Source organism: Filicampus tigris, chromosome 14 (assembly GCF_054856515.1).
Source record: "Filicampus tigris isolate MCC_2025a chromosome 14, RoL_Ftig_1.0, whole genome shotgun sequence".
Lineage (NCBI taxonomy): Eukaryota > Metazoa > Chordata > Actinopteri > Syngnathiformes > Syngnathidae > Filicampus > Filicampus tigris.
The window spans coordinates 9,231,763-9,256,172 of NC_141230.1; the positions used below are offsets into that span (position 1 = coordinate 9,231,763).

Genomic DNA, 24,410 nt, shown 5'->3' on the forward strand with positions numbered 1-24,410 from the left:
ATACAACAAAAACAAGGGAATTGATCTTGCCGTTCCAATACTTTTGGAGGGTACTGTATTTCTCCTTAGGCCAAATAAGTCCAAGGTGGATTTGCCCTTTGGACTTGCGGGGGTGTCAAATGTGTGTGAGCGAGTTCCAGGAGGTGGAGCTTTATTGGAGGAAGTAGCCTCTTTAGATTGGTTGTGTGGTGTGTGTATGTGTGCTAACTAACTAACCTCCATAGTGAGCGTTCGCGAATCATTGGATCATCATAGCGGGGCAGAATAACATCCACGGGGGTGGGGTGGACAAGCCACGCTCGGATCCGCTCGCGTGGACCTGAACGTCGGCCCGCTTGGTGCACTTCGATCGGAGAGGTGTGCGGCCGGCGTTCCCGAAGCGAGCAGTATGCATTTGGACTGCAGGCTGCTACTATGGAAGGAGCGGTAATGGTGGGCAGGGGGCCGACAGGGGCCGGGGTTCTCGTCCTGTCGATCCTCGTCATCATCCTCACCGCGGAAAGCTGCAGGGCGCAAAAAGGTGGGTGCGAGAAGTCCTCAATTAGTGGTATAAACACTGGTGTGAGAAGGGGGGAAACACAGGTCCGAACACAATGTGTTACTAATGCAATGAAAAGTTCAGTTTTGTCATAACATGGCCATTTCCGTACGCGGAATTCCGTTTGTTTTTTCACCGCTTGCCGCCGCCCGCCGCCATGCATTCGTTGCGCTAAAACCAGGAGAACCGGTTTTGTTCATGTGGATTTTTTTCGGCACGCGCACCGTTTGAGGGCTCACACGTTCGCCGATCTTAAGCAAAGCGTTATATAAATTGTTTAAAATGCAGATTATTACTCACCGCTTGTATTAACATGTCAAATGGAGGAAGAATCTTTTAAAATCCTACAAGCTTTAAAGGAGCATGGCTGCTGTTTCGCCAATACGAGACAGCAGCACATGTCGGGCATGTTGTGGCCTTTCCCCTCGCTCCAATCACGCCAGTTCCTCATGTTTTCACGCTTTTATGGTGTGTTGGAAACATGAATGCTACTTCAGGCACATTTGAGTGAAATTTGTTAAGTTTTAAAATGCAAACCCAGGTGGGTGAAGTTATGGGGGGGATTAGTAGTGTTGGTGGGGCATGACTGTACACACGTGGACAATTTTGTCACAATAACTTTTAATTACAGCTCAAACGTCTTGCAACTCAGTCTAATGTGATATCTAATGGGCTTTCACTCAATGCAGTGCCATAAGGGGACAGTTGATTTAAAAGTGATGTGTTGTGGTGAGTTATTAGGAAGGTAACATGAGCTGCTGGTGAACATTGCTGTGAGTCAGAGCAGGGAAAGAGGCTTTTGTTTTTGTCCTGTTCAGCTGGATAATGTCCACCGGGAAGCTCTTGCATAACACAGATAAACACACTTCAGCTCCCCTTAAAAAAAACCCCATCTTTAAGGTCATAAGTTGACTTAAGTTGCGCTTTTTGATGTATCACTTTTGATTAGCTAGTGTTTTGCAGCTGCAAAAGGGATTACAGTGGATCCTCTGAGGTTGAAAACACGCCTTTGACTTCAAGATTTCCCATTGGGAATAAAGTGAATAGATAGCGTCTGTTCCTGGGTCAAAGCAGTGAGCAAAACTGTGTAAAAATAAGTTAACCATTGTTAATAGTAACACAAATAATAAAACACACAGAGCTGGGTATTTTACTAAAAATTGAGCGTCTGTTATTTGTCATCCGTCTGCAGTGTGGGTACCCTTCCGTTGTCCGTCATTCGCCTTTTTTGGGGGGGGGAATACTACCCGCCTCTAGGCCGGTCCTCCTCTGATTTTAACAGGCTTCTGTCAGCGATTCCGACTGCTAACCTCAATAGAAATACAAAACGAATACTGAGACGCTTGCTGAACTGAGTTGAAGCGATACACATATCGTGTGACGCCATGTCCAATGGTGTTCCATTTTTAATATGTGTTATGAAAAACCTCAAACCAAGAAAAGTTTATTTAAGTTCTACAATGTACGAGATCACTGAAGTCCCCTGAAATTTCTTGCCGTTTTGGATGATAATGTGGATGAAAAATGGAATAAGTGTCACAAAAAGCCAAAGAAAAGGCTAAAAGCATGCATTAGTCAGTTTAGTCTTTGAGGCTCACTGAACGTAGGTCTAGTGATGTACGCTGAGATCCACAAAAGCCACGCACACAATAAAAGCAAAACAAGCACACAAAGTTAATCATTTGAGGGCTGAACTGAATTCTGGCCCTAACAACTAGAAAAAGGTAATCTATTGGTTGTGTTGTTTTCTTTTGTTCAGGTGATGGCTGCGGCCCCACAGTGCTGGGCCCCAGTAGCGGGACGCTATCATCTCTGGGCTACCCGGGCCCGTACCCCAACAACACAGTCTGCGAGTGGGAAATCAGCGTGCCCTCTGGCAACAGGGTCCACTTCTGCTTCGCCGAGCTGGACATCGAGGACGGCGACTGCCAGGTCAACTACCTCCGCTTGTACAACGGCATCGGACCTGCCAGAAGCGAGATGGGTAAGTGCCCATGATGTTAGTGTGAATGCATGTGACAGGCCAAAAGTTAAAACCATGTGTTACTAATCCTATGATGCTCATTGATTAGAGGTTGTTTGACACACGCAGAAGTCTCATCAGATTGACTGGCATCACAAAAATCCAAAGAAATTGTTCCAAAAAGTATTATTTATTATTGTTGTTATTATTATTATTATTGTTATTATTATTATGAAACCTGATGGTATAGAGAAAAAATGAGGGCCGATTCAGAATCAGAATATTACTTTCATCTCCAATTTTAAAAAGTAGATAAATAGTAAAAGATTTGTGCAGCCTTTCCTTATTAACAAAAAAAATGACTCTAAAACTAGCTGACATGGACCTTCACACAATAGAAATTTTTTTTTTTTTTTTTTACCAAAACATATTTGAATCTTCTACTGCGATAATGTCAAATGAGAAGAGTTTTAAAGTAGCACCAAAAAGGCTTAGCTTATCTTTAAGTGTGAGGTATGAAAGCAGTTAGCTTATTAACACAGCAAGTATTTGTCATAAGACTGTATTCACATATTAAATTATATTCTAACATATCTTACCAATTAAATGACTATTCCAGTGTTTTCCAGTGACCTGTCATCGTCGTCTAGTAGTACAAGCTGTCAGTTTAGCTAGCAAGGAAAATTATTCTCTCAGCAAATGTACAGTACTGAGAAGAAAATTGGATGTAGTTTGTTCTAATATGTATGAATATTAAAGTGTGTCATTAATTTGCGTTTTAATTTATTGTTTTCACTCTCTTTGTTGTTGTATTATTGCTATTTCACATTATTTGTGAAGGACTTTCTTACAGCTGTAGCTGTTTTCAAATGTGCTATATCAAATGTGCTATCAATAAAGTTTTTTTTTTTGTTTTTTTTAAATTATATTACATAGTTTTGTAACTACCACTACTTTTATGGTGCTACAGCGAAGTACTGCGGTTTGAACGTGAAGGTGAACACGCTAATAGAGTCCACCGGCAACCAGGTTACTGTTCAGTTCATGAGCGGGAGCCACCACACTGGCCGTGGATTCTACCTTTCCTACTCCACCACAGAACACACAGGTAACCTGCTCTGAGCACTTTTGTTATTTAGTTTCCTATATACGTTATCATACCAAATGTTATGTTAGCATTTCATCAATTCTCCTAAGCATTAGGACCTGAATAAAGGACAAAATGTCAATTTATTGCCCTAGTACATTGGCTTAGCAAGGTACTATCTTGCTATCTTCCGTTTTTCCTCATTTCAGATGTCATCACACTAATACCATAACTGCCGAACTCATCTCTTGTCTTTGAGATTGTTGCAAAATCTGCATTGGACTATGGAGAGTCATTTCCTGCAAAAAATGCAAAATGTGTGGCAAATTAATCTTTTAAATGACAATTTGACATCCCACTTCACTTCTCTTTTCTTTTTTCTTTTTTTTTTGGACAGCAAAAGACAAGTTTCCCTGGATCCCTGTTTGCCAAAATCAACCAATGAATTCATAAAGAAACAGACATAATAAAAAAAGAACACTTGAATCTGAATTTCCCCATGTTATTATATTACATATCCAGACGGGTTGCATGCTTCAAGTAGACCAGGAGAAACTTATCCATGCTTTTAACTCCAGTAGACTTGATTATTGTAACGGTATTCTTATTGGACTCATCAAAAGAGACTCCTCTAACTTGATGTATCACTGTAACTGTTAACTCTTACCCCTAGCTTTTTGTCATGCATACAGAAAACATAGAAAACGTATTTTTTCTTGCATAAAATTCAATTTTCCTTATGTTTCATTTTTTACTCAGTCACTTTGCTTTTTCACGCCACAAAAATGGCAAGTGGTGACGTCCATTAAGTCAAGTCACGGTGGTTATCTTACAACTAGCACGTTTTATTTTTAGAGTGCCTTTTTGTTGTGCATATTGCTGCAGAAGTCTTTTGCTTGCTAGGGTGAACCACGTGGCCGCTGTCCGTCAAATGGTATGTCATTGCATCGACCTTTCGTGGTTGGTGGTGGGGTCATAGTGTTAGTCACTTTGACTCAGCAACTTCTTTAGAAGATTTTACGTCAAAGAAAATTTGACGTCACGAGATTTCTGGAGAATTCCCGCAAAGCCGCATTGACTCGTGGATATGTCAGAATTTTGCCTGCCAAACTGTTCCGCGTTCAAACCTCAACAGTTTAGCATTTTTAAGATTTGTAATGTTTTCAAGTCTGTATATGTGGCATTGTCTGGTGTAAGAAGTCTCAAATGTACAATTTAGTGGTGGGCATAGCAATGGCTGGCACAAAGGAGAGTGATTAAACCATCACAAATAAGTAGAAAACATTAAAAAAGAAACCAATTGATCGTTAAGAATTTGCATTGTGTTTCTGAACAAATATGTGGCAAACCTCTGAAATGTATACAGAATAAAAAAGCAATACACTTTTAATTAAATAAATATAGAGAGATTTTTAGCATGAATGTAGTCAATCAAGAAATTTCAATGAAAGTGTCATTGCTAATCTGAAATTACATTTGAATCCATTTATGTAAATGTCATTACTGGTTGTATGTCTAGCGTTTCCTTGTTGGTTTGTTCTATAGATTACACAAAAACTACCGACCACAATTTTTTGGGAAGGAAGGTTTATGGATGAACTATAAAAGCAATCAACATGTATATTTATTATTAGTATTATTAATATTATTTAAAAAATCTTTCTTGTTTTGTCAGTGCACAGCAGCTGGGGGTCTATGAAGGAGGTGGTCCAAATTAGCTTTTTTTTTTTTGGTCCTTAGGAGATGGTTACAAATTATTGTAATTATTATTTACATTTATTATCATTATTATTATTATTATTATTATTATTATTATTATTACTGTTATTGCTTCTTATCCACATTGGTGTTTTAGTCAAAGAACAAGCAAGTCAGATTGTATTAATGTTTAGCCTTCCATTGTTTTTCCTACTTATCCTATTGAGGTTTTTCGATGAGCTGGAGCTTTTCTCAGTAACAGGCTGCACCTTGGACTGGTCAAGTCAATCACAGGGCCCATAAAGACAACCAACCATTCACACTCACATTCACAATTTCACACCGTCATTGAGTGGGAACTGAATGCACAGTGCCTGTACGTAAATCAGGCGAGTCACCCTTTAAACCGTCAGGTTACACCTTATATTATATGTATCGTCATTTAAAATGGAATACTTCTCGGCAGGGCAAATTTGTTCCACGCTGGCTCAAGCCCAATTGTGTTTAAGCCACTAATTGCTTGTAAGACAACATAACACTAATTGTTAATTATTGACATAAACCTGTTCTGACATTGTTTACTTTAGATCTCATCACCTGCCTGCACAAAGGAAGTGATTTCCCCGAGGCGGAGTTTAGGTAAACTCCTCAACGTTTGTTTGTTTGTTTGTTTGTTTTTGTCCAACATTCATTTCTATTCTGTCTCTTCCCAAGCAAATACTGTCCAGCCGGATGCTTGACGTCAACCGAGGAGGTTTCCGGAACAATACCAAATGGATACAGAGAGGTGAGCAAAAAGTGATTCGTAGCCACTTATGAATCACGTCATATTTACCTCTGTAAGAAGTAATGGAAATCGAAACCTTACAAGTGTCACTGTGGCCATTTTATACGGTAGCACGCTTTGCACAAGGACCTAAGACTGTTGGAACTATTGTTTATATTTAGTCCTTGGGAAATTGCAGGGCCAAAAGAAGACCCGAAAGGGGTTTAGTATTTTGAAAGGGTCCAAGAAGCTTTGCTGAAGGATACACAAATTCTACTCCTTTTCCTAAAGTATTTGAATTAAACTGATCTGATATGGAGCGCTCGAAATTCATCTCTTGTTGTTACAAAGTGGCTGTTGGTTCCACGCTAATTAGCTCTCTGTCGGATCGCACTAAACTATTTCAAGTCGGGCTGCTATCTAGTTAGACGGAACGCTAACGCAATAAGCGGTGACTGATGCGATTTACTGCAGTCAGCGCTCTAAAACGGCATCCGACACCTAGCTGGTCAGGACACGTTGGTACATGTCGGTCATTTCTGCAAAGGACGTTAGGCCGTTAACCGTCACAATCTGGCTTGGGAAGCAAGAATAAATAAGTAAAATTAAAAAATAAATATACATATATAAACAATGCAAAATCACTCACAAATGTTAAATTACCTGTTATAAATTAGATGATATCAATGTCATTCACTAATACATCACAGCACATTGTTGCAACTTCTACTGTGCAAATCAATCTCCTCAGGGTTACTAGTTGCAAGTCCTGTTGGAATTGTGTGTATGTTGTTGCAGAGTCAAAGTGCCAAAGAAAGTTCAGAGAACTCAAAATTTCATTACTATATATCATGGCATATCATAGCAACTGCTACCTTCCAAATATCCCCCCCCCTCCCCCACCGGTTAGTTGTTACTGCCGAAATTGAGTATAAATGCTGAGAAATGTCACCTACCCAAAATGCAAATGAAAGAAATTAATTGAGGACTACAACGTTAGTTACTACTTCATAGCATATCATATCAACAGCAAGATTCCATACAAATATGGCTAATACAGTCTTGAGATACGAGGGGACCCCTTGCCATCTTTGAAGGTGCAAGTCATGGTTGTTGTTTTCCCTCCACTGAGCCTCATTACAATTTGACCTTGTGGTCCGTTTAAGGCACCCTTGTGGTTTTGTGCTGAAAACTGGTCTCTTCTTTTTTGTGTCTGACTGTGCGGGGGCGCGCTGATGTCATCACCGCATGATTCGACCGAGGGAGGAGGATTGTTGCCGGGCGACGGGAGGATGAAGGAGGGAGGGGAGGGGTAGGCGGTGGCGGTGGGCTGGGCTTTGAGGGAGTGGGCGCCCCTCAGGAACAGAGGAGGGTCCGGGTCAGAGGGGTGAAACCGAGGTGAGATAATACTTTGGCCCAGAAGAAAAGACCTCCTAATCCAGTGCAGCTGCAGCGTGTTCTCGGAGAGTGACTCAGTGCAGCTGACATGCCGGACAACACCTCACTGTGTCTGCACGTCATATAGGGTATGTATGTGTGTGCCTGTGTGTGTGTATGTGTGTGCCTGTGTGTGTGTGTGCGTGTGTTTCATATTATTATGGTGACTACGGAGGCCTGACACATTGAAACTGCGTCGGCGGCAGGGTGCAGATCGCCAGTTCACGCAATACAGCAGTTCAAGCAATACAGTTGGATTCAGATTGAAATCGATACGGTGCAATTTTTTTTTTTTTCCCCATTGTCAATGAATTTAAAAAGGTACTAATAAGGTGCCATACTTTTAATAGCTTGTGTACAACTAGTTGGGTCTCTGAAGTACCTGCCTGCCCATCAGGTGTGAAATTAAACATCAGTCGATTTTCTGTAGCGCTTGTTCTGATTAGGAGCCCATTCCAGCTGACTTTGGTGAGTGGCGGGAAACACCGTGAACTTGTCTCCAGCCAATCACAAGGTAACATAGGCAAACAACCATTCATTAAACTCATATTCACACCGATGGACAATCCAGACTCTTCAATAAGCCTAAACCCGCTGCACACCGAGTGACGCGATTAAAGTGTAACATTGCAAAAAAAAAAAAAAAAACTCTCGCCTTCTCTTCACTGCACACAAGTGATTAACTCATTCACAGCTAGATATTTTCAGACCCTCTTTTACCCTAACGTTAGGGAAAAAAAAAAAAATATATATATATATATATATATATATATATATATATTATATATATTATATGTATATATCCATCCATTATCTGTACCGCTTCTCCTCACAAGGGTCGCGGGGCGTGCTGGAGCCTATCCCAGCTGTCTTTGGGCAGTAGGCGGGGGACACCCTGAACTGGTTGCCAGCCAATCGCAGGGCACACAGAGACAAACATCCGGACTCACAATCACACCTAGGGCCAATTTTAGAGTATCCAATCAACTTACCATGCATGTTTTTGGAATGTGGGAGGAAACCGGAGTGCCCGGAGAAAACCCACGCAGGCACGGGGAGAACATGCAAACTCCACACAGGGAGGCCGGAGCCGGGATCGAACCCACGACCTGTGAACTGTGAGGCGGACGTGCTAACCAGTCGACCACCGTGCCGCCCGTATATATTATATGTATATATTATATTATATATATTATATTATTTATATTATATTTATATATATATATATATATATATATATATATATATATATATATATATATATATATATATATATATATATATATATATATATATATATATGAAAAGACAAGTAAATTCGTCAATGGCAGTGAATGAGTTAAGCACTGCACATCTATTGATGCGCTGCTATGGAAAAAAGGGGGGCCCCGTATCAGGTTTTGAGGCTCCACATACAAGAACCACAAACACGTAGCACAATTGTCTAGGAAGAAGCAGATGGCCACAAAGAAGGGGAAACAAACGAGAATAAGAAGAGAGAGTGGATAGTTTTGAGAGGCTGTTGACAATAAATCAATTGTGCCGTTCATTGACTGCACCCATGCATTTAGGCAAAAGAGACTCCCCATGCTTTGCTTTCTAGCCACAGGAACATATAGTTGAGTATTATTTTAAAACACAATATTCTGCATAGAACGTGTGTACAGTAGTATACTGCACAGCAGAGCTGGACATTTTACAAAAAAATCCTGGTCCTTTTATCTCCTTCCATCTGAGGCGTGGGTACCCTTCGGCTGTCTGCCTTTTTGGCAAGCCGGAGCAAATAGTAATTGCCTGTAGGTTGGTCTGACTATCATTTTAAATTGGCTTTGGTTAGCGTTTCCGTCGACAAACTTCAACGCCACCCCCTCAGCCCAAATGACCGGACATTGAGTATGCTTAAAACGGTTATAAAAGATGATTGGCCAAGTTTACTTCACACTTGCTGTTTAAGTTCTTTAAGGAGCGATTGGGGTGGAGGGGGGGAGTGTCCATGTCTGACACTGTCTGACCATGTGTCACGTGTGGGTCCAGCTACACTAATTGTAACACACACACAAAGTGTAATCCGGCAGGTTGTTGATGAAGTGCTGCCTCCACCAGTGAAAATAGCATCCATGCTATCACTGTATAAAATGTTTTTTACCATGGATGTTGTGTGATACAGTCGGTTTTTGGAAGTGTTCTTTTAACTACAACATTTTGCTGTGTGATTGGCCTGTGAATGGTGTAGCCCCTCAACCAGTACAGCGCGATTGTGTCATGTTGCTAAGATGTTAAACACTGTTTATATAGCTAACACAGTTACGGACATCCCGCCTACGCAAACCAGGGCTTGGTGGGAACAGCCCGAGTGGTTTGCTCGGAAGTGGCGTGTGTGTGTTTGTGCTTATGGGAAATTTGAAGCAGTCATTGGGCAAGTGTTGATTGCCTGCGGCGCGCATGTGAATAAATACATGTGTGTAAACAGGCTCGTCTCTCCGCAGGGTCGCCCCACAACTCGTTGGCACCGAATTCCTCCGGTGGGCCTTTTCCAGCCATAAAAAAAGAAAAAGACAAAAACTCCCAGCTGTTCTTAGGAGGCTCTCTTTTGTGTTTAGGGTAGCATATTTAAATTGGTATGCAGCCGACGGGGTGATTCACTATTGTCCACACAGACATCTTAGCGTTGCATCTGAACAGTTCCCACTTCTCAGTCATATATATATATGTGTGTGTGTGTGTATATGCATATAAATATGCAGAGCTGGGCACTTGACCCTTTTTTGCCGCTCCGCCCCCGTCCGCGACCTGGGTACCCTTCCGGCTTCGTCCCTCCGTCCTTATTCATAAAAATTATTGCCCCCCCGACCCCATACCTGCTTGGCGCCCCTCACCTTGGGCAACTCCAGCATGGAAGAGTGTCCAACCCCTCTTGAGTGAACTGGTACCAAAGCCCAAGTTGTGTGTGGAGGCGAGCCCGACTATATCTATTCAGAACTTCTCGGCCTCGCACACCAGCTCAGGCTCCTTCCCTGCCAGAGAGGTGACATTCCATGTCCTAAGAGCTAGTTTCTGTAGCCGGGGATTGGACTGCCAAGGTCCCTGCCTTTTGCTGCACACCAGCTCACATGGCACCCGACCCCTTTACCCCGCCCCACAGGGGCTGAGCTCATGGGAAGAGGGACCCAGGTTGTCTTTTCGAGCGCCCCATGGGTGCAGACCCTCCAGAGGGGGCCCCGGTGACCCGCGTCCCGGCAAGAGAAAACGGAGTCCATAAATTTGACTCATCATATGGGGTCTTTTGAGCCGGGCTTGGTCTGGTCCCTCACCTAGGACCTGTTTGCCATGGGTGACCCCGCCAGGGGCGTAAAGTCCCAGACAACTTAGCTCCTAGGATCATTGGGACACGCAACCCCCTCCACCACGGTAAGGTGACAGCTCATGGAGGGGCTATTTATCTTTTTATTTTTGTTTTTTTTGCTGATCCAAAAAACGATCCAATCCGTGACTCAAAATCGGTGACCGATCCGAACCGTGACTTATGTGATCCGTTGGACCACTAGTGAATACGTATAGATAAACTATTTTTGATCTATATTTTTAAGATTATTATTTTTGCCACCCATCTAGTCATCTCCCCTGTGTCTGGCCGCCGTCCACGCTGGCGTGGTTTCCAACGCCGTGGGGGGCAGGATCCATGTGGTTAGCAGCAAAGGTATCCCGCACTACAAGGGCGCACTGGCCAACAACGTCACGTCCACTGGGTAAGAAAGAAAGAGAACTGCGCATTGACAAATGTATTAGGAAGCCTGGTTGCACAGGAAATGGAAGAAAATGTGGATTTGTCAGTTCCCCCTAATGTACTTTTTATTGCATTGCAGAGGAACCCTGTCAAACAGTCTCTTCACCTTCAGGACAAATGGTAGGTGTCAGATGACTTGAACAGTGTAAAAGGATACACCAAAAGGCATTTGATTGACTTTTTTTCCTTTTAAATGACTGTTTGAAAGGCTGCTATGGAACTTTGGGATTGGAGTCTGGCGGCGTGGCGGATATTCAGATCTCTGCCTCGTCCGTGTGGGAGTGGAACGACGTGGCGGGCCAGCTCAGTGTGTGGGCGCCGTCAGGAGCTCGGCTAAAAAAGGCGGGCCTGCCATGGGCGCCGTCCCAGAGCGACCAACACCAGTGGTTGCAGGTGGACTTGAAACGACAGAAGAGAATCACAGGTACTGACCGGGGAACCAAAATATTAGGCACACTGCTTAGCAGTTATATAATAAATCCTGTCTAGGATTTGATTGACACTGTTCAGAATTTTTATATAGAGCTCTTCTCTCGGTATGTTTAAATTCAGTGCATCATCTCTCTAAAATACACCCACAGTTATTTTATCATTTACGTAGTTGATATCTTTAATTAAAATTGAAATGTGTGTATATATATATATATATATATATATATATACATATATATATCTGTGCGTGTGTGTGTGTGTGTGTGTGTATATATATATATATATATATATATATGATCACGCCTAATTATATTTGTGAAGGCAATCATTTTTATAGTATTATTATTACTTTTATTATTATTTTTGTTCCATGAAGGCATCATTAGCACAGGCTCTACGCTGAGGGAGTACCCGTACTACGTGTCTGCTTACCGTGTCCTCTACAGTCACGACGGCCAGCGGTGGCTCTGCTACAAAGAGGCCAACTCCACGCAAGACATGGTAACACAAGCAGCTAATCAGTTTATCAATAACGTCACCAGCATCTGTGTTGGGCAAATTGACAGGAAATTTTACTCTTTAGATGGCTGAGGGGTCGTACACTTTGCTGTGTTGCCATAGCAACGGGTATTGACTCAGGGTTTCTCAGGAAATTAGTGGTTTGGGTAGAGTGCTGGGATGGACACACGGCTTTAATAATGAATGGATATGGATTAAGTGGCCTGTTTTGGGAAGGTCGCCACTGGGATTCTGGAGACTTTTGCGTTGCGGTTCCAGGTTTTCCAAGGCAACATCAACTACCTGGACGAGGTGAGGAATAATTTCATCCCGCCCATCGAGGCGCGCTACGTGAGGATAAATCCAACCTGGTGGCAGCAGAGGATCGCTATCAAGGTGGAGTTGCTCGGATGCCAATTGTCTACAGGTGAGAGCACAATGCTCAATGGGTGGCTGTTTTATTTTGATGCCAGCACAGTTTCCCGTGTTCAGAAAAATGTCTTCTGGTGAAATCGGAGGCTAGATCAGGTTTCACTTTTACAAACTGAACTGCAGCAAACTGTTTATAAAGGTAGCTTAAGCGGCGCTGTTCTCCACAGCGAGGAAGGCTATGCAGCCCAGCATGTTCCCGCCTCCCCGTTTCACCCCTCGGCCGGCATCCACGAAACGCCCACGTGGGTTCGACAACACCACCCCGCCTCCGGACATCAGAAACACCACCATGCCGCCTCTCACTGGCAAAGGTGCGTTAAAAAAAAAAAAAAAAAAAAAAATCACCTGATTTAAAGCACATAGGTGGGTTGGTGGGTTATTTCTTATTATTTGTGTGCTCAGAGGTGGCGCTGGCTGCTGTTCTGGTGCCTGTCTTGGTCATGGTTTTGACAGCACTCATTTTGCTGATGGTTTGTGCTTGGCACTGGAGGAGTCAGTAAGTATCTTTTCATCATGATTTGACAAAAAAAAACAGCAGCAACAACATTGTTTGAATGACTCGGCATCTGCGTTTACAGGAAGAAGAGCTCCGAAGGAACGTATGAACTCCCTCACTGGAATCGCACTGGTACGTCTTTGTTCTTCTCACCATCGTCGTTGGTAACTTCCCTTTTGGAATTAGGAGTGTTTTCCTTGCAGATTGGTGGAAAAGTATGAAGCAGCTGCTGCCATCCAAAATGGTGGACGTGGAGGACTCAGTGCGCTACAGCAGCAGCGAGGTGGGTCGGCTTACGGCGAGGGGCGCCGTTCCAAGACTGCACGCCGAACCCGCAGGTACCGGTTGTATGACTCTGCACGTAAGCTGTTGTTTGCTGTACTGACCATCAGATTTAAAGCATCTCTTGGGGTATTTGTTGTTCCCCATGTAGATTCACTCAAAATTTTAATTCATATTTCCCTTTTAAAATGAGTGGAAATGCCATTAATCCATTTCAGCCCCCCTCCCGGGTTGTGTGTGCCTTGCCCACCAGTGTGCAGTATAGCCATAAGACACACAAGAAGAGGTTCACAACTAACTCCGATAAAGAACATAGGCCTGCGAATATTGCTATTCAATACTGCTTCACCGTTTGTGTTCAAGTATCAGTTGCTTAAAGCGTTGGAACTCGAGCCCACTCAATATGGATTTTTTTTTTGGGCCAACGCAGAATGCCATATTTGTCAGAATAAAATTCTGATAACCGATTAATAGACCGAACCCTTAGTACAATAAAGATATAAATTACAGGACAAACATTTGACTGTTTTACTTTATGTTGTCGTTAGTATTTCTTTAATTTAACAACAGAGAAAAAAATTAAGCGGCTGAATTATTTATTTGGGGGCGGGAGGGTCGCTCAGGAAAGTCTGAATATCATTGTTTATCTTATGTTGTAATGTATAGGAAAAGAATAACAATTGCTGATTAATTAGTCGGCCTAGTTAGAACACCGTGACTATTGATGCTATTCGTTAGCCTGTATATGAAAGTTTAAATTGTGCGTTAGCATTAAGATATCTTAAGTTTGTGTTAAATACACAATATTTCATTTTCTTGGTTAGATGTTTAGTTTGAGAGTAAACTTTTTTTTTTCTTTTTTTTTGAAGTGTCGTTGACTGCCGAACCCTGTTGTGAGTTAAATTGAGGTTGCTGCTAATATCTTTGCTGCAAGATATTACCACACATTTCTGCTCACAAATCAGCCGAGCTGCGGCTCAAATCTCAAAACTCCTAAATCAGGTCGAGGCAACACTGTATCTAGATCTCAATTACTTCAGTGCAGTGAGGTCTTGTTAGGTGTCTTTGGGTCCTCTGAAAAGCATTGCATTTGCCATGTGAAGTTGCTTGAAAATGGTTTCAGTGTTGACAGGCTCTCTGACTCACCAGTCCAAACAGTAACATTTGCACACATGCTAGCGCTGACACAACATGTGTCCTGGGAGGTCCACCAATGTTTGGGATTACCAATTGAACAAAAAAGATGTGGTCACGTCTGCGTCATTTTGAAGCTGGAATTAATTGTTACATTGTGTGGCTTTAAGTCGCTTAAAAGCAGTCTTGTTACGTCAATGGAGTGCAAATACTGTGTTGCTGTACTTACGCAGAATTTTCACATATCTCGACTTCGTTATTTATATTTTTGGCATAAATATTTACTTTTACTTCAATACATTTTCCTCAAGCATCATTACTCGTTACTGCAAAATAAAATCACAAGAAATTGTTCATGATGCCTACTTGCGGAGTGCAATACTAGCTATTAACTCATTCACTGACATCAACAAATTTAGTTGTCTTTTCACAGTCCAGCCATTCAATCCCAGGAATTAATTTATATATTTAGAAAATGTTTGAAACGTTAAGGTAAAAGAGGGTCTGAAAATACCTGGCAGTGAATGAGTTAACACCACTTAAGTCAACTAATTAAATGAAAATAAAATTAAACAAAACAGTTAATAAATTCTAACCACTCACTTTTTGCGCAATAGTTTTACTTCATTACTTTCTATCCAAATGTCAGTTTATGATACTTTTGTCCACCAAATGGCAGATACTTTAAGACTTTTACTCATGTAATATTCTACAAGGTTACTTCAACCTGTAGCAAAATCAATTTCTTGTTAAGATATGTGTACTTTTAGTAACAAACTATCACTTTCATGTAAGGGTAATTTAAAAAAACATTTCAACATGAACAGGCTCCTAAAAACTGTGACTGCACCTGAGGTGCCCTGCCTGGTCCGCAGATATTCTTGCCTACTTGATTATTATTGCAAAAATGCTTTGTTTGAAACTGGTCTCGTTGGGAGTGACACAGTACTGTACTTGCAGTGGACAAGCTGGTAGTAAAGAAACACACCAGCAGGTGGCAGTATTTTGCATTTGTCTTTATTGTAACAATAAAGAACAGGGCAAGTGAAGAAGCTGATTTGTTTATTTTTAATATGGTTATGTTCTGCAAACATCCATCCATCCATTATCTGTACCGCTTCTCCTCACAAGGGTCGCGGGGCGTGCTGGAGCCTATCCCAGCTGTCTTTGGGCAGTAGGCGGGGGACACCCTGAACTGGTTGCCAGCCAATCGCAGGGCACACAGAGACAAACATCCGCACTCACAATCACACCTAGGGGCAATTTAGAGTATCCAATCAACTTACCATGCATGTTTTTGGAATGTGGGAGGAAACCGGAGTGCCCGGAGAAAACCCACGCAGGCACGGGGAGAACATGCAAACTCCACACAGGGAGGCCGGAGCCGGGATCGAACCCACGACCTCTGAACTGTGAGGCGGACGTGCTAACCAGTCGACCACCGTGCCGCCCGTTCTGCAAACATGCCTCTTCAAATTTAATTTGAATCAGAACACTTAGAAAAATATTGTCATCATTGTAGATGCTGACAACAGAATGTTGATGGTTTTGTAATCTTTGTGTCTTTACAGAATACGCGCAGCCCCTGGTGAGTGGCGTAACAACATTGGGCGCCCGGTCCACCTTTAAACCCGACGAGGGTCCTGACCCGGGTTACAGCGACCCCGACCTGTACGACGCCCCCATCTCCCCGGACCTCTACCACGCGTACGCCGAGCCCCTGCCCGCCTCGGGGGCCGAGTACGCCACACCCATCGTGGTGGACATGGGATGCCACCCCTCGGGGCCGGCGCCCGCCTCTTTGCTGCTGGCACGGACAGACGACGGCCAGTCGGCGTACGACACGCCCAAAACCGCCACGGGACACGACCCCACCTATCAGGTGCCCCAGTGTGGCGCCAAGAGAGCAGAAGGGGGCGTGTGATTGGCCAACTACGGAAATGTCTGTATCGCGTACACACACAGAATTGGATCCGCTTGCGTTGGCGCCATTCCAGTCGGATCACTGAAAGCGCAGAAATGAATGTTTGTTTGCGCGCCGCACGCAGCTCATAAGACGAGCGCGCCGACTACTGTTTTTCAAAATCTGTGATTCTTGCTCTTGTGAAACTGTGATTTTTTTTTCTTCTGTTACAAAGGTGATGATGGAAAACAAAGAATTCCTCCTTAGCTTCGTTGTCCACGGTACGCGTTGTCTTTGAAAGCGTGACTTGAACTTGTTACTGCTCGTGTGATTCTGTCGCCGCAAACCCAGTAGAATTCCCAAGTGATTTTTTTACTGATATTTATTTTTTAATCCTGCTGATGACGAGAAGCCCACCCTCTGCCCACCCCTCGCCGCTTGCGCAGACCAAATGTTGCCTGTTTTTGTGTTGCAACTCAGCAGAATGAACGTTTTAAAGTCTTAATGTGAGAAATAAAGCAAACTTTTAAAGATTGAGTGGTGTGGCATTACACTGTTTTTGTTTTTGGACAGTGCTTGTCATCAGACCAGTTGATTGTCTGGTGGCAGTAATTAAAGAGACACCAATTATGTTCACTTATTACATGATTGTTTTTTCTGTTCCCTTGGAAATGTATAACATGTTAAATTATTTTGTTCCATTGATTTGTACCGACATTGTTGATTTTTTTTTTCCCGGTCCCTCACTCTCTTTTTAATGTATCTCTTACCCCACTTATCTAAGGTCGGGTTGCGGATGCAACAGCTTCAGCAGGGAAGCCCAGACTTCCCTCTATCGGGCCACGTTTTCCAGCTCTTCCGGAGGTATCCCAAGGCGTTCACGGGCTAGCCGGGAGACATCGTCTCTCTGGCGTGTCTTGGGTCGTCCCCGGGGCCTCCTACCGGTGGGACATGCCCGGAACACCTCAGCAGGAGGCACCCTGATCAGATGCCCGAGCCACGTCATCTGGCTTCTCTCAACGTGGAGGAGCGGCTCGACTCTGAGTGCGTTGTAATTTATAGCTATGAAATTTCAGAAAATAAATCCATCTGTTGCTGAACCTAGGCCTTAATAAATAATACAATTGATTACGTATGATTCAGAATCAATGCAAAATTAAGAATTCTAAGAAAGTTCACTTGCATCGATGACTAACAAATTTAGAATACATTTGTTGACCGGTGTAATTAAAAATGAAATTACTGATATAAAATGTAGTCGAAGAGGGACAAGTTTCCCCCAAAACATTTGAGTAATTTTCTGTCAGGTCATAGTCAATTTTAACTCATTCACTGCCAGCCGTTTTCTGACCCTCTTTTAACCTAATGTTTGAAATTTTTTTTAGTGTGTATGTGTAATTTCCTGGGATTGAATGGCTGGACTGTGAAAATGGGCTGTCACTTGTATAGCGCTTTTCTACCTTTGGTACTCAAAGCGCTTCACACAAGACAAATAAATTCGTCAAAGGCAGTGAATGAGTTAACAATGATAGCTACGGCCATTTACTAGTGACTATCAGGCCAATTGAAAGCAAACAGAGGGGAACAAACATGGTTTAAAAATGTTTCATTGCCACTGACAGCTATTGGCATGAGGTCATTTACTGAATGACAACTTTGTGTTTTGTAAATTCACATCACTTCACAATGTACATGCTCATACATCTGCTGCTAACATAATCATCACATTTAATGTCGCAGCATTTCAGTGTCAAAAGATTTCAAATTCAACAAAAAATAATAAATTTTACATACATTAATATAAAATGAGAAGTAAATATGTACACATTTTGACATTACTTTCTACTCACGTTAACGTAACGTTAGGTCGACCTGCACAATCTATTGCGATCCAATAGACAATTCCGAGCTCGCGTCAAAATGACGTCGCAAGTCAACATGGCAGTCAAGTCGGTGAAAACAAACTCTCCGCTCATTGAAAAGCATTGAACTTTGGGTCGTTGTCATGTGATTAGTGACGATTGTTTAGATTTCAAATTGTGATGAAATGTCGTCTGACTACAATAACAATTTGCCAGCAGAGGAAAAATGCGATTTTTATCACACCCGAGAACGAGTCTTACGACTTAAGTGCTCACCTCAAAACACTACGGTCTTGGTTAGATTCCATTCCGAACCGTCCAGTCCCACTTTCTTCACTCCTTTTAGCCGCTTTCTCCGACGTTCGCGGTCCACACAGTAATTGTGGTGTAGCCTGTTTTAAAGTACATCCCGTTTTATTGTGAACGGCCGAACAGGAAGTGGCTATGTGGTAACTTGTGAGTAATGAAGAAACGCGATTACGACATTCGAGTTGCTCTAAAATGTGTCGCTTGAATCCCTAACCCCAATACTACGACAAGAATATGGAATTATGATTTTGGTTATGGTTGGGTTTATCCAACCACACAACAATTTAGAGGCATGATATTCTCCGAGCTTTATATGCTGTCATAGGCAAAAGCAATACAATACGGTGGGTTGTTTTCACCGACTAAGGCGCGCTGCATCGTGGGTATTACCAGAAATGCCCAGATATTCAGAACTGTCCATTAAAGAGTTGTATTGATCAATATTTTGTGCAATTAATTTCTATGTTTTTTTGTGTGTTTGCTTTACATCATCCCTGCTTTCATCACTGATCCATGTTCTTCCCATCCTTCCCAAACTTCCACCAGACGACGGTGAGGCCGACGGCCGCCAGCAGGACCAGGCTGCTGGTGATCAAGTAAGCGATGGGCAGGAACTGATTGGGACCGCCGAACCAGTTCAGCGTGGTCAGAACCACCTGCTTCCTGCCTCGGAAGTACTGCACGGGGAAGTCTGGAGGCAAAGGTTGTGAGTCAAGGCTGCAAATTACGGGATCGTGAGACAAAAGGTAAAAGGTTCATATCGTCGCTGTCCTGTGAAAAACACTTATCTCCAATTTTGGAAACCTTTTTTAATTTTCACAATGCGATGTGTAACGCAGAAATAAAGTTCATTGTAAAAATAAGAAAATGAACATTTCACATGACAGCGACGATATGGGAAATTGACCATTTCATGACTTGTAGACAAATTGTTTTATCTTTGGAGTGCCTGCCCATCCATCAAGTGTGAAATTAAACAACCAAGTAAATATTTGGTCTTGCCTATTACTGAAAATGTGTCTGTAATCGGGACATGTTATCAAGAGACCTGGAAACTGTATAAAATTGCGAGGAGAAAAAAAGGCTGTGTCTTTGAGAAAGATACTGTAGTTTATCTCCACGCTGTAGTTGCCTTTCGGGAGGCCATTTTGGAAGGTTTTGTTGGTGTGGAGCAAAATGCCATACAGCTTCTTGAAGTTGGGGAAGGCGGCCTCCCGCATCCACACGATGAGGGCCTCGTTGATGAAGCCGTTGTTGATGGCGTCGTACGTGTCCAGCTCGTACACGGGATAGTGCCAGTAGGGAGGCGGTGCCGTTCCTATCGGTTTCACACGCTAGTTAGCCGCCATCATGTGCAATTACACAAAATAGAAGAAAAAAAATACCATGGAAGAGTTCAGCCAAGCTCAGGTTGTCCTTCTGCGGGTTACGATACTTGATGTTTTTGTCCGTGTACCAGCTGATGCCTTTGTGTAATAAAGGCACGAGGATCTTGGAATTACCAGAGCCCAGATAGTGGAACTTGAAGGAATCTGTGAGGAAATATGACACGTCATTAATCAAAGCATCAAATACATAGTGACCAATGTGAAATGTGCCAAATGCTGCTTCATCACACATTATTTGATGACATGTAGCATACATAACGGTCTACAAGTTAATAAGCTACTCAGTTTGACTTTAATATTAGTATCACATGACAAGTAACTTCTCTCATTCCAATTCAAACAAAAGACAGTCGTGCTTTTCTGACCACCTGAAACATTTCCGAGGGTGAACTGGGGTTATAATAAATTGGGTTATTTCATTTATAGTTTTCATTTTGTTTAGAGTTTTTTTTTAAATTCAGTTTGTTAGTACATGTTTGTTTAATTTTAGTTTCGTTTTCATTCATTTTAATTTTAGTATTTTTTAATATACGGTAAGTAGTATAATGAATGATAAAAAAGGTCACTAAATGTTGTGTATTAGTTCACAATTCCTAAACGACTGTTCAACCTTCTTTCCTCTGTACGTCCGTACAATAATACCAAAACAAAAACATTTAAAATCAACCCAGAAAGCCTATGTATGAAAATAATTGACAAATAATTGAAAGAGTTAGTTATTTTTATAAACGTAAATGTAGAATAAGCGGTTCAGAATATGGATGGGTGCATAATTTGTTTTTTGGTTCCTTTTTAAGCACTTGTTTTTATTTTCAATTCATTAACAAAAATGTTTTTTCTTTCAACTTTGCTTTTGTTATTTTGTCAGTTTTCGTTTACCCTACTAACCTTGGGGTGTACAACAAAACAACATGGGGGAGTGAACTACATGATGCTTCACGTAGACATTATTTGATCACAGGTCGAGTTCAGAACTGGGCATGGTCTTAACCATGAATGAATTCATTGTTTTGCTCAACTACTTTGCTCTCTAAACAGCATGATGTCAACTTTTGACATCCACGCTCAACAACTCTTGCAAGTCAATCTGAAGGGACACTGGTTTGCAAACAGGAGTTCATAACATTCGCGTGAGTTCCTCATCCCGTGAATAATCCCTCAAAGGATATTGGTGATTTCTTATGGTGTGTGTTTACCATTAAAGATGCTGTTGGCCACAGCGCCACAGGGAGCGATAGGCAATCCTTTGTCATTGGTGGCGAATGGCTTGCAATACGAACTGGGCTTCTGCGCCAGTGCAATAAACATGAATTAATTCACGTCAGATAGACTTGTATTTTAAAAACAAGGCACCGCATTACGAAAAAGCACCTTTAAATTGGTCTTCCTGCCGACCATCTGTGCGTCGTCCCTGGAGTCCATGTATCTGCGCAGGTTCTGGTGGAAGTTTTGGAGGCCATAGTAGAAGAAGACGTCCCCCTGACACAGAAGAAGACCGAACTTCAGTGTGGTTTACTTAAACTCCATTTAGTAAGCATCAAACTCAAAGATGGAATGTAAGGACGGAAGTGCTTTAAAAGGACGAGGGCGGACGGGGTCGGAGGATGATCATTTTTATGAATAAAGACGGAGGGACGAGGACGGAAGGGTACCCAGGTCGGGGACAGAGGACAGACCGGCGAAAAAGGGGTAATGTGCCCAGCTCTGGGAGCCAGCATGCTTCTCTGCTCATTTTCAAGCTGTTCCTGGTGCTATCATGAAATGTATCTTCTGTTATCGCCTCTCTTACCTGAGTCCATTTGAAGTCCGTTACTAACCAAAACAAACGCCTAATGAAGCAAATAAAAAGTCTCTCAGATGAATTTGAGTGTGTAGCCCCTCCAGAACAAAAAGTTAAGAATCATATTTCCAGAGCTGGGCATTTTACTACAAATTGAGCGTCCGTTATTTGTCAGTTGTCTGCAGCGTGGGTATCCTTCCGTAGCCCGTCATTCGCCTTTTTTTTCCCGGGGGGGGGGAAATAGTACCTGTCTATAAGCCGGTCCGCTTCTCGTTTTAAACTGCCGACCCTCGGAGAGTCCGACAAAACTTTACATCAGCTCTGCATATTTCCTTAAATGATAGCCACCTCTTTAATACAGTATACGCTTTGGCCCATTTCGTACCTGGTTGCTCAATCCATTTAAGAGAAATAAATGCCTCTTTTAAATAGACACTTAACCCCCCCTCTCCCCCATTAAGGATTGGGTATTGAGTGCAATTATCTCCGTTTATCAACACTATATGCAGTTTTGTGCTCTTTCCCGAATGCTCTAGATGCCACAAGATGGTGCCAAAGCACTGTCACATAGTAATTAGGAAACATTTTGAAGGCATACACCTTTACTAACACATATGTCCATAATTTATATGTCCAAGAGGAGCTTGGGTGTTTAGTGAAGAGTCTCAGCCCATTTCTTTTAAGGGTAATTCTATAAGTATAGTTTGACCTGACAGTTATTTGGGATCAGTTTTTTTGGATAATTATGATTGAAACGGCAAACCCCTGCTGGAACGCCCCCGGGGGATAAAAACTGAGCCTTGTCACGAGCAGCGACAAAAGAGTAATTGATGCCCGTCAAGAGAGGTTTATAATTGTTTACACAACCCACAAGATGGCGGCAAACTACTTAAAATGGAGAGGATCATAAAGCATCAACACCACGCTTCTAGCATGTACACAATCATGAACCCATGTTACATAAATGACTGCATTCAGTAGTTTGATTATTGGGCACAACCAAACCACTTTCAAATGATGCTCATCAATAGTATTAGTTAGCATACTAGCCTAAATAAGCCACTAGCACAATCTGTATGACATCACACTTGGGCAAACAAATATGCGCACTTGCACTTTACACAAACGGTAAACAACGGAGCCCCGCATATTCGTGGTTCGAATTTTTGGGCTTTAAAAAAAACACAATGCATTTTATAATGCGCATCAGTTATACGGGGATTTCTCTATTCATGGGCCGGCTCAGTCCCTATCTCTCGCACATTCTCTCGTCATTAATCCTGAACATGATCCTTTGGGCATTTACAGACAACAAAATCAATGTTTGGGAACACAGGCAAATTGTATCAGCACGGTAGACTACACGGGCTATTAAAAGTTGCATGGAGAGAGAAGCAGGTATGTACTTTCAATTCCAATTTCTGACGGCACACAAGACGCATTCAAGGAAGCTTAATTGAACAGAAAATTTCTAATGCCGACGAAAAACACTATCGAAGACAAAGAATTACCGTAAGCCGAACAACGATTCATCATGGTTCCAGCAGTTGGCACAAAATTAAGAGCTGAGATTTACAGAAAATAACAGAACAGTTTCCAAAAACAAACAAACAAAAAACCCAAAATGTTCTTATTATTCTTACTGTATTTAGAAGGCGGAGGGGGCGTTTTTATTTGGCTATTCCTGCTATCCCTTTCACCCGCAATAAGCGAGGGATTCTATCGGTCTCTTGATGGCCATTCTAGTTAATGTTTCACATTATTTACTCCATCAGCAAAGCAGACAAGATAAAGAAGGTGAACTGCAATAAGACGTACAAGCTGGATACACCTTACCTTCAAGGCTCTGTCCACGTGAAAGTACAGTTTACAAGTGCAGGTCAATGCTGCGTTGCTCACATTCTTACGCATCTCATGACAATGTGCACACGCTCCATTGTCTGTGTAGTCCACCTAAAATGACAGGAAAGATTAATAAATAGAACACATGCTTGTTCACAACACTGAACTTTGACCTCTTCCTTCCTTGACGCTCCCTCTTTTAAGGCACGTGAAGACACATTCTCCTCACCACCTTCCTCAGTTGAATAAAAAAAAAACAACCCATGAGACTCACCCGGATTTCCTGTACGCTCTGTACAGTAAGCAGAAGCCAAATTCCCAGCAGCAAGCAGATGAGAGCCATGAAGTAGAAGAAAGGCAGCACGGTGTTAGCCGTCAACATGGGCGACCAGGCGGGCAGACGCTGCTGCTTGAAGGCCGAGTTGTCGGGCCTCCGGGCCAGGGGTCCGCTCCTGGCTTTGGCCATGGCGGCGACGGCGCGGGGGACTTAGCTGTAAGTTTATGTGACAGCGGCTGAGCTGGCTTCCTGTTCCTGTGGTATTACTACGCAATGAAGCAAACACACACACACACACACACATCTGACGTAAAGGCCTCTCGCTGTGGAGGGAGACGGTTGAGCTCTGTTATTAATTAACCACAATCAACCGCCTCCTTCTGCGTTCTATTGCTGGCCTTTTCGGTTTTGTTTTGGACAACATATACAGTAAATTTGTAATTCATCAAATGCTCTTTGTGGGCATCTAGTTGGAATTCCTGTTTGTACATCTAGATCTTTG

At 42.5% G+C, this 24,410-nt stretch overlaps 2 protein-coding genes across 4 annotated transcripts; one reads left to right on the forward strand and one right to left on the reverse strand.

Annotated features, from left to right (window-relative positions):
• Positions 1-113: 113 nt before the first annotated feature.
• dcbld2 (discoidin, CUB and LCCL domain containing 2) lies at positions 114-16,987 on the forward strand. 2 transcript variants are annotated; one of them, XM_086051246.1, is made up of 15 exons: positions 115-520; positions 2,298-2,522; positions 3,472-3,609; positions 5,874-5,925; positions 6,001-6,073; positions 11,102-11,235; positions 11,353-11,393; positions 11,482-11,697; positions 12,082-12,206; positions 12,483-12,630; positions 12,803-12,946; positions 13,038-13,131; positions 13,214-13,263; positions 13,335-13,469; positions 16,119-16,987. In XM_086051246.1, exons 1-15 carry the CDS (start codon positions 415-417, stop codon positions 16,469-16,471), a joined length of 2,034 nt encoding a protein of 677 aa, XP_085907372.1. In that variant the 5' UTR covers positions 115-414; the 3' UTR covers positions 16,472-16,987. The 2 variants fall into 2 exon arrangements, with proteins under 2 accessions (XP_085907373.1, XP_085907372.1); XM_086051247.1 differs by lacking the exon at positions 3,472-3,609 and having other exon boundaries at positions 114-520.
• cdc50c (Cdc50 family member C) lies at positions 16,925-24,329 on the reverse strand. Of its 2 annotated transcripts, XR_015089511.1 has the most exons (8): positions 23,906-24,329; positions 23,626-23,742; positions 21,381-21,488; positions 21,206-21,296; positions 20,007-20,153; positions 19,727-19,939; positions 18,589-19,312; positions 16,925-17,512 (listed from the first exon to the last, which is right to left on the reverse strand). XR_015089511.1 is itself a non-coding variant. In XM_086051248.1 (7 exons), exons 1-7 carry the CDS (start codon positions 24,095-24,097, stop codon positions 19,125-19,127), a joined length of 1,056 nt encoding a protein of 351 aa, XP_085907374.1. In that variant the 5' UTR covers positions 24,098-24,329; the 3' UTR covers positions 18,042-19,124. The 2 variants fall into 2 exon arrangements, 1 of the variants encoding a protein (XP_085907374.1); XM_086051248.1 differs by lacking the exon at positions 16,925-17,512 and having other exon boundaries at positions 18,042-19,312.
• Between the last annotated feature and the right edge of the window lie 81 nt (positions 24,330-24,410).

Excerpts from the sequence above, each read along its gene's own strand:
- dcbld2 (XM_086051246.1), top strand. The coding sequence starts at position 415 with ATGGAAGGAGCGGTAATGGTGGGCAGGGGGCCGACAGGGGCCGGGGTT. Across the intron at positions 6,074-11,101 it reads TACCAAATGGATACAGAGAG|TCATCTCCCCTGTGTCTGGC; the intron begins GTGAGCAAAAAG and ends CCACCCATCTAG. Across the intron at positions 12,631-12,802 it reads CGGATGCCAATTGTCTACAG|CGAGGAAGGCTATGCAGCCC; the intron begins GTGAGAGCACAA and ends TGTTCTCCACAG.
- cdc50c (XM_086051248.1), bottom strand. The coding sequence starts at position 24,097 with ATGGCCAAAGCCAGGAGCGGACCCCTGGCCCGGAGGCCCGACAACTCG. Across the intron at positions 21,489-23,625 it reads ACGTGGACAGAGCCTTGAAG|GGGGACGTCTTCTTCTACTA; the intron begins GTAAGGTGTATC and ends CTTCTGTGTCAG. Across the intron at positions 21,297-21,380 it reads GCAGGAAGACCAATTTAAAG|AAGCCCAGTTCGTATTGCAA; the intron begins GTGCTTTTTCGT and ends GCACTGGCGCAG.